The 9,761-nt window shown below is 48.1% G+C and overlaps 1 protein-coding gene across 1 annotated transcript in view; it reads right to left on the bottom strand.

The window, feature by feature from the left end:
* Positions 1-7,573: 7,573 nt before the first annotated feature.
* Positions 7,574-9,761, bottom strand: part of SLC2A7 (solute carrier family 2 (facilitated glucose transporter), member 7) — a 23,979-nt gene continuing 21,791 nt past the window's right edge. Inside the window, exons 11-12 of the mRNA XM_011994196.1 lie at positions 9,020-9,147; positions 7,574-7,795 (exon numbers count right to left, since the gene is read on the bottom strand). Coding sequence (XP_011849586.1) covers positions 7,574-7,795; positions 9,020-9,147 — 350 coding nt within the window. The remainder of the gene's footprint in view (positions 7,796-9,019; positions 9,148-9,761) is intronic.

Genomic DNA, 9,761 nt, shown 5'->3' with positions numbered 1-9,761 from the left:
AGATCTCCTGATTTTCAAGGTCACACGTCTCCCCACTAGGTGCACAAACGCCAAGAGACAGCATGGCTTACTAGCATATATTTTAAAAATATTGGCCGGGCGCGGTGGCTCACACCTGTAATCCCAGTACTTTGGGAGGCCCAGATGGGTGGATCACGAGGTCAGGAGATGGAGACCATCCTGGCTAATACCGTGAAACCCCGTCTCTACTAAACATATAAAAAATTAGCCGGGCATGGTGGTGGGTGCCTGTAGTCCCAGCTACTCAGGAGGCTGAGGCAGGAGAATGGCGGGAACCCGGGAGGCGGGGCTTGCAGTGAACCAAGATCGCGCCACTACACTCCAGCCTGGGCAACAAAGCGAGACTCTGTCTCTAAATAAATAAATTTTTTTGGCCAGGCGCAGTGGCTTATGCCTGTAATCCCAGCACTTTGGGATGCCAAGGCAGGCAGATCACAAGGTCAGGAGTTCGAGATCAGCCTGGCCAACATGGTAAAAACCTTGTCTCTACTAAAAATACAAAAATTAGCCTGGCATGGTGGCAGGTGCCTGTAATCCGAGCTACTCAGGAGGCTGAGGCAGGAGAATCGCTTGAAACCAGAAGGTGGAGGTTGCAGTGAGGCGAGATCGTGCCACTGCACTCCAGCCTGGGCAAAAAGAGTGAAACTCTGTCTCAAAAAAATATATTTCTTTGTTTAATTAATTTATTTTTTAGACACACAGTCTTGCTTTGTGGCCCACGCTGGAGTGCAGGGGTGTGATCAGAGCTCACTGCTGCCTCAAATTCCTGAGATCAAGGGATCCTTCAGCCTCAGCCTCCCAAGTAGCTGGGACTACAGGCGTGTGCCATGACACTTGCCCAATTTTTAGATTATTTGCAGAGACAGGGTCTCATCACCTCAGCCAGGCTGGTCTTAAACTCCCAGGCTCAAGTGATCTGCCCGCCTCAGCCTTCCAAAGTGCTGGAGTTACAGGTATTAGCCACCATACTTAGCCTAGAAAATATTTTTACAGTTTTTTCTCTAATTTAAAATGTACATGTGATATTTTGACATATACACACATTCATGAAATGATCACCTCAGCAAGATAATAAATATTTCATTGCCCCCAAAAGTTTCCCCAGAGAAACACTGATTTGTTTTCTGTTACTGCAGATTAGTTTGCATTTCCTGGAATTTTATACAATTGAAATAATATAGTGGGCACTTTCCGGGGGTGTTTCTCCTTTCCCTTGGCAGAAGTGCTTTGAGATTCACGCAGGTTGCACAGCATGTCAATAGTTCATGTCTTTTTATTGCTGAATACAATTCTCCCGTGTGGCTAGGTCACCATTTGTTTATCCATTCACCCTGATGTACTTTGGTGGTGCTTCCAATTCTTTGGCTATTCTAAATGAAGCTGCTACGAGCATTTGTGTACCTGTCTTTGTTTAGACATCTGCTTTGGTTTCTTTGGGTTAATACCTAGGATTGGAATGGCTGTGTCATGTGGTAGATGTACACTTAACTGTTTAACAGACTGGCAAGCTGTTTTTGGAAGTGGTTGGACCATTTTACATTTCTACCAGGCATGGACCCGCGTTCCAGTTGCCCCTCGTTTTTATCAAAACTTGTAGTCAGTATTTTAAATTTTAGGCATCCTATAAGATGTGCAGTGGTGTCTCATCGTGATTTTAATTTACATAATTACATAATTACTAATAATGTTGAGCATCTTTTTTTTTTTTTTTGAGATGGAGTTTCACTCTTGTTGCCCAAGCTGGAGTGCAATGGCGCAATCTCGGCTCACTGCAACCTTCGCCTCCTGGGTTCAAGTGATTCTCCTGCCTCAGCCTCCCTAGTAGCTGGGATCACAGTCGCCCACCATCAAGCCAGCTAATTTTTGTATTTTTAGTAGAGATGGAGTTTCACCATGTTGACCAGGCTAGTCTCGAACTCCTGACTTGGTGATCTGCCCGCCTCGGCCTCCCAAAGTGCTGGGATTACAGGCATGAGTCACTGTGCCCGGCCAGCTTTGAGATTTTCTTATGCATTGTACATTTGTACTTCTAGATACTAGTGCTTTCTTAGATATGTGATTTGCAAATTTTTTGTGCCTGTCTGTGGCTTGTCTTTTCAATTCTTATAACAACTTTTCAAATAGAAAATTTTGTTGAAGTCCAATTTATCAACTTTTTCTTTTATGGATTGTGCTTTTAGTGTGTTGTGTAACCTGAGTTCACAAAGATTTATCTCCTATTTAGAAGTTTTATAATTTAAGGTTTTAATTTGGTCTCTGTTCCAGTTTGTGTTCATTTGTTTATATGATGTGAGGTAGGAATCGCAGTTGATTTTTTTGCATATGATATAATCACTCCAGCACATTTGTTGGATATGCTGTCCTTTCACCACTCAGTTGCTTTTGTTGGAAAATCAGTTGTCTGAGGCCGGGTGTGGTGGTTCACCCCTGTAATCCCAGAACTTTGGGAGGCCGAGGTGGGTGGATCATTGAGGTCAGGAGTTCAAGACCAGCCTGGCCAACATGGCGAAACTGTCTCTACTAAAAATACAAAAAATTAGCCTGGTGTGGTGGTGGGCAACTGCAATCCCAGTTACTTAGAAGGCTGAGGCAGGAGAATTGCTTGAACCCGGCAGGTGGAGGTTGCAGTGAGCCGAGATCATACCACTGCGCTCTAGCCTGGGCAACAGAGCAAGACTTTGTCCCAAAATAAATAAATAAATAAGAAAATCAGTTGTCTGTATAGGTGTGGATCTATCTCTGGATTCTTCCTGGCGTTCCATTATCTATTCACTATTGTTGTATTAATACCACAAATGGTTTTGATTACTCTAGCTTTACGATAAGCCTTGAGGTCAAGTAATATTATTCCCCCAAATTCAACTCTCTCAAAGTTGTTTTCGTTATTCTAGTTTCTTTGCATTTCCATATAAATAATAGAATCAGTTTGTCAATTTCTAACCCCACCATCCACCACCTCCCCACCCTCTGCCAAAAAAAGCCTGCTGGAATTTTGATGGAAATTGTTTTTAGCTGGAATAGATCAATTTGGGGAGGATTAAGCCAATCTTGCATTCCTGAGATAAACCCTACTTGGTTAAGATATATTATTGTCCTTATATTATTGGAGTCTGCTTGCTAAAATATAGTTACTAATTTTTGTATCTCTGTTCATGAGTGATATTGGGTTGTAGTTTTCTTGTAATGTCTTTAGTGCCGTTTTGGTATCAGAGTAATTCTGGCTTCATAGAATGAATTGAGAAGGGTTCCTTCCTCTTTAATTTTCTGGTAGAATTTGTGTTAAATGAGTATTATGTCTTCTTTAAACGTTTGGTAGAATTTACCAGTGAAGCCATATGGGCCTGAAGTTTTCTTCCCTTCTGGGAAGGTTTTTAAATTATAAATTCAATTTCTTTAACTGACTTAAGACTATTCAGGTTATCAATTTATTTTTTGTTTGTTTTTTTGCCCGGCTAATTTTTGTATTTTTTAGTAGAGACAGGGTTTCACCATGTTGGCCAGGCTGGTCTCGAACTCCTGACCTCAAGTGATCCCCAAAGTGCTGTGATTACAGGCATGAGCTACTGCACCCAGCCCAGGTTATCTACTTCTTACTGAGTAAGCTTTGGTCCTCTGTGTTTTTCAAGGAGTTTGTCCATTTCATCTAGGTTGTCAAATTTATTGGCATTCCAGTGTTCATAACACCCCCTTACTATCCTGTCCCCTGGCTGTATTCTACTGGGCAGAAGCCAGTTAGCTTTGTCCAGGCCCAGAACCTATTTCTCCACTCACACCACACCAACTACAAAGACCACCAGATCATCTTCTGTTTTACTCCAGAGCGCAGCAAATGTATTTGGGTGGCCCTGGGCTCACTCAGCCAACACTCTGGTGGTGACTTCTTCACTGATTTGCTCTCATACCACTCACTGGGTTACTATGAGACCTGGACATTCCCTTCTGTGGACTACGGGAAAGGCTGTGGGAACAGACGTCCAGCAGGGTATGTGACCCAGGAGGGAGGCATCCTCATTCGGGAGAGGAATCACATGGACTCCTGGAATTCCTGGATGAAGACACCTAGGGTGCCTCAGCCACAGGACCTGCTGGAGCCACACCTCGGACCTGCTGGGGACTCAGTCATTGGTGCAGGGCTCTGTACAGATCCAGACAGAGAATGGGCCCAGTGGAGACTCTGGAATGATCATGCAGGGGACGCAGCTGTCAGATCCATTTCTAACAGCAGCCATGAAGATGAACCCTGACCTTTGTGAAATGCTTCATACTTACTAAGCATTTCCACCTGGTTTATGTGAGGCAAAGATTATTGGCCTCAATTAGAAATGTGCAAAGTGAAATTAAAAGACCTTAAGTAACTTAGGGACTGAATGGGTGAAAAATGTGAGACCCAAAGAAAGATATTGAGATGGTTTCAATTATCTCTGCAAATTCTTCTGACACACTCCTCTATTCAAAAGAGGTCAGGTGTGGGGGCTCACTCCTGTAATCTTCAGTGCTTTGGGAGGCTGAGGTGGGAGGATCGCTTGAGCCCAGAAGTTCGAGGCTGCCGTGAGCCATGATTGTCACTGCACTCCAGCCTGGACAACAGAATGAGACCCTGTCTCTAAAAGGGGTGGTCTAGGCTGGGCGTGGTGGCTCATGCCTGTAATCCCAGCACTTTGGGAGGCCAAGGCAGATGGATCACCTGAGGTTGGGAGTTCAAAACCAGCCTGGCCAACACGGTGAAACCCCATCTGTACTAAAAATAGAAAAACTAGCTGGGCATGGTGGTGCACACCTGTAATCCCAGCTACTTGGGAGGCTGAGGCAACTGAATCACTTGAATCTGGGAGGTAGAGGTTGCAGTGAGCCGAGATTGTGCCACTGTACTGCAGCCTGGGCAACAGAGCAAGACTGTCTCAAAATAAATAAATAAAAATAAAAGGGGTGGTCTAATTCTCATCACAACCATCCTTCCCGCCACTATTGTGGGCTGGAGTGACTGACTAGCATCTAGCAAACAGCATGTGACTTTCTTGGTGTGTGCGTGACTCTGTCTCCCCTGCCCCGTCACCCCCAGGAATGCAGCTCCCCAGGTGTGAGGAGCCCAGGCTGAGTGTCAGTTTCGCTGCCCTCCAGCACCAGCGATCAGAAGCAGAAGGAGCCTCTAGACAGCTCTGCTCCTGGGCTTCCGAGTCTTCCAACTGAAGCCCCAGATGTCAAAGAGCAGAGACAAGCCATTCCCACGGAGTCCTATCTGAATTCCTGACCCACAGGAACCAGGAGACACAACAGCTGTCATTGTTTTAGCCACTAAGTTTGGAGGCTACAGGGCAACAGGTAGCCTATAATATGCAAAGTGACAAGCTCGCCAACGGGAAAAGACGCACAGTGATTCCAGAGCCCAGAGGTGAGAGGACCTCCCACTGGACAGGACAGGAGGCGTTCTTAAGGCTCATTCGAGCTGGGGTTTGAAGGCAGGGTAGGGCTGTGATTGTTTGGAGGAAAGGCATATGAAAGCACCCCAGGGAGAAAGGCACAGAGGATTGAAAGTACTTGGGGTGGTGGCGGGAAACCCACGTTATGACAATGGGGTTCCAGTCTTATCATCTCAAGTGATAGAGTCAGCCTAGGATTCCAGCAGAGAGTGACATGGTCAGGCCAGAAGGCAAGTGCTTTTTTATTTTTATTATTATTATTTTTTGAGACAGGGTCTCACTCTGTCACCCAGGCTGGAATGCAGTGGCATTATCATGGCTCACTGCAACCTCTGCCTCTCGGGCTCAAGCAATTCTCCTGCCTCAGCCTCCCCGAGCAGCTGGGACTATAGGTGCACATGACCGCGCTGGTCAATTTTTGTATTTTCAGTAGAGACAGGTTTTCACTGTGTTGCCCAGGCTGGTCTCGAACTCCTGAGCCCGGGTGACCCACCCACTTCGGCCTCCCAAAGCGCTGGGTTTACAGGTGTGAGCCACCGCACCCAGCCCTGCACCTTGTTTTCAAGGAAGATATCATCTGCCCCGTCGGAGGGAGAGGAGGAGAGAGAGTGGACTGGGAATGGTCTTACTCCCTTGCCTGTGGCCCCCGTTGTGGGGGAAAGAAAGACAGATCAGACTGTTACTGTGTCTATGTAGAAAAAAGAAGACATAAGAAACACCATTTTGTTCTGTACTGAGAAAAATTCTTCTGCCTTGAGATGCTGTTAATCTGTAACCCTAGCCCCAACCCTGTGCTCGCAGAGACATGTGCTGTGTTGACTCAAGGTTTAAAGGATTTAGGGCTGCGCAGGACGTGCTTTGTTAAAAATGTGTTTGCAGGCAGTATGCTTGGGAAAAGTCATCGCCATTCTCCTGTCTCGAGTACCCAGGGACACAATGCACTGTGGAAGGCCGCCGGGACCTCTGCCCAAGAAAATCTGGGTGTTGTCCAAGGTTTCTCCCCACTGAGACAGCCTGAGATATGGCCTTGTAGGAAGGGAAAGACCTGACCGTCCCCCAGCCCGACACGTGTAAAGGGTCTGTGCTGAGGAGGATCAGTGAAAGAGGAAGGCCTCTTTGTAATTGAGATAAGAGGAAGGCATCTGTCTCCTGCTCGTCCCTGGGAATGGAATGTCTCGGTGTAAAACCCGATCGTACATTCTATTTACTGAGATAGGAGAAAACCGCCTTATGGCTGGAGATGGAGACGTGCTGGCGGCAATACTGCTCTTTACTGCACTGAGATGTTGGTGTGAAGTCAAACATCAATCTGGCCGATGCGCACATCGAGGCACAGCACCTTTCCTTAAACTTATTTATGACACAGAGCCCTTCGTTCACGTTTTCCTGCTGACCCTCTCCCCACCATTACCCTATGGTCCTGCCACATCTCCCTCACCAAGATAGTAGAGATAGTAATCAGTAAATACTAGAGAACTCAGAGACCAGTGCCGGCGCGGGTCCTCCGTATGCTGAGCGCCAGTCCCCTGGGCCCACTGTTCTTTCTCTATACTTTGTCTCTGTGTCTTATTTCTTTTCTCAGGCTGTCATCCCACCTGACAAGAAATACCCCGCAGGTGTGGAGGGGCTGGCCCCCTTAACCCTGTGATCGACAGGACAGAGCTAGGCACGCGGGCTGGGATTCACGGTGCAACCTGCAACCACAGGGTGGAGAAAGGAAGCCACGTCGCCAGGAAGGCAATGGCATTCAGACCCTTGAACTCCCTGATCGATGCCATGATGGCAGTTTGGGTCTCCATAGCAATTGTGGAACTTGAAAAGTTTTACTTTAAAAAAGTGCCTCTATACATCATTTAAATTTTGGTGCCAATGTAGAATTGGAAAATCGAGTCTTAACCAATCAAAATTCACGTACCTGCCCCTTCCCCCAGGTCATTCTTCAGCGGTTAGCCTTGGAACTTCTCAGCTTAATGTGCATGATTGCGGGTATTTAATAATATCCATAATTAAATTAAATGGGGGCAACAACAAAAGCCTCAGTGCTACTATCCTCCCCAGAGCCTGGGGCTAGGAGGTCCATTCTCATAGAAGGAAGCCTGAAATATGGGCTCCCGTCCGTCCGTCATGCAGGGCCACTAAAAGAGAGTTTCCTTGGCAGGAGAGAGTGTGCGAGGCCCAGCATCAATGGTTTCTTCTTTCTTCTCCTCTGGAAGCTTCACCCTGTTTCTCTTGGCAAAAATGCGGTTTATCTCCACAAATGTTTTGCCCTTGGTCTCAGGAATAACCACGTAGATGTAAACCGCAGTGAGGAGGCAGATTCCGGCAAATATGATGAAACTGTAGGCACCGATGGCCTCCTAGACCAGGAGACGAGAAAGAGAGGAGGGGGCAGAGAAAGACAGGGCTGATCCAGCCAGGCACGGTGGCTCACGCCTGTAATCCCAGCACTTTGGGAGGCCAAGGCAGGTGGATTACCTGAGGTCAGGACTTTGAGACCAACCTGGCCAACATGATGAAACCCTATCTCTATTAAAAATACAAATATCAGCTGGGCCTGGTGGTATACACCTGTAGTCCCAGCTACTCGGGAGGCTGAGGCAGGAGAATCGCTTGAACCCAGGAGGTAGAGGTTGCAGTGAGCCAAGATTGCGCTATTGCACTCCAGCCTGGGCAACATAGCGTGACTCTGTTCCCAAAAAACAAAAACAAAAACCCTCAAACAAACAACGACAAATAACCAGTGCTGGTCGAGGCCTTTGTGAGTCCATAAAGGAGTTGCTTGGTGGCCAGTTTTGTTTCGCTCCTGGAGGAATGATATAGCTAGAAAATTGTGATAACTAAAGATTGTTTACAGAAAAAAAAAATCTAGAAAATTGGATCCCTCTCACCCTATTATCAAAAAGAAGCTGGTCAGGTGCTGTGGCTCACACCCATAATCCCAGTGCTTTGGAAGTTTGAGACCAGCCTGGGCAATATAGCAAGACCCCATCGCTAAAAAAAAAATTAAAACAATAGCCATGTGTGGTGGCCCAGGCCTGTTGTCCCAGCGACTTGGGAGGCTGAGGTGAGAGGATCACTTAAGCCTGGGAAGTTGAGGCTGTTGTGAGCTGTGTTTGCACCACTGCATTCCAGCCTGGGTGACAGAGCAAGGCCCTGTCTTTAAAAAAAAAAAAAAAGACTGCTTAACCTTTTGACAATAGGAGTTTACGGCCTCTGTGCCCCGAAGGTGCTGAGAGCAGAGTTTGTGGCCCAGCTTGTCTTTGGAACGAGGAAGGAGGCCGTGGGGGATGTGCTCCCTGGCTCTGGCTTTGTTTGCTTTCTGCTACCTTTGAGCTCCGCGGACCAGAACCCCTAAGCAACAGCCCTTTACAATTTCAGTGGGGGATCACCCTTCAGTAACTGGGAAACCCGTGTCTTCAAGCGTTTGGAGGCAGTGGGGCCACGTGTGTCTGTGGACCCTTGGATGTGGCTGAGAGCCCGTCCCCACCTTGCTGGATTCCCAGATGTGCTTAGCGGAAGGGGAATACAGCTTACTCCCTGGAGGCCGGGTGGAGCGGACTGGGGAAGGGGCCCTCGCTCACCTGGACGGACGGGAACAGGAAGCCCACGATGAAGTTGGTGAGCCAGTGCACCGCCCCGTCCACCATGAACGCTGCCCGCCGGGAGGACTGCAGGAAGATCTCGGTCCTCACCACCGAGGGGACAGGACCTGGAGGTCGGAACAGGTTGGGTGGGGCGGAGAAGGACCCAGGGGTCCCCCAGGGCCGGCGGGGCGCGGCCCACTCTGGCCTCAGACCTAGGTCCCGTAAGAGCCCCAGCTGGGATTGCGGACTGGAAAAGAACTCTGCCTTTACCCACAAAACCAGGGTGTGATCAGGGCAGGAGCTGGAAAGGTCCACTTTGCAAAGGCTGGTGGGAGAGCCTAGACATGAATTTCCATTGCTGCTGCTTCAAGGCCAATGACCTCCATGAAGGTTTGCAGAAAGTTAATGGATGGGAAGCTTCGTGGGAGCAGCGGGAGTGAGGCGGCTCCAGCTCACAGGCAAAGCTTTCTCAAAGAGCTTCCTCTGCGCTGGCGTCACTGAGACTTCAGACGGCCCGCGCTTGGGAAGTGCCGCCCTCCTATGGCGGATCTGGGTATGGCAGTGCCTGAGGCCTACACCTTTTCTTGGGCAACTGTTTTTCATTATCGCCTCCTTAAAAAGCCTTGTCTAGGCCGGGCGCAGTGACTCACTCCTGTAATCCCAGCACTTTGGGAGGCAGAGGCGGGCGGATCACGAGGTCAGGAGATCGAGACCATCCTGGATAACACGGTGACACCCC

The sequence above is a fragment of the Mandrillus leucophaeus genome, unplaced genomic scaffold (genome assembly GCF_000951045.1).
Source record: "Mandrillus leucophaeus isolate KB7577 unplaced genomic scaffold, Mleu.le_1.0 Scaffold446, whole genome shotgun sequence".
NCBI lineage: Eukaryota > Metazoa > Chordata > Mammalia > Primates > Cercopithecidae > Mandrillus > Mandrillus leucophaeus.
The sequence above is the reverse complement of the archived record's forward strand: the minus strand, read 5'-3'. Positions and strand labels throughout refer to the sequence as shown.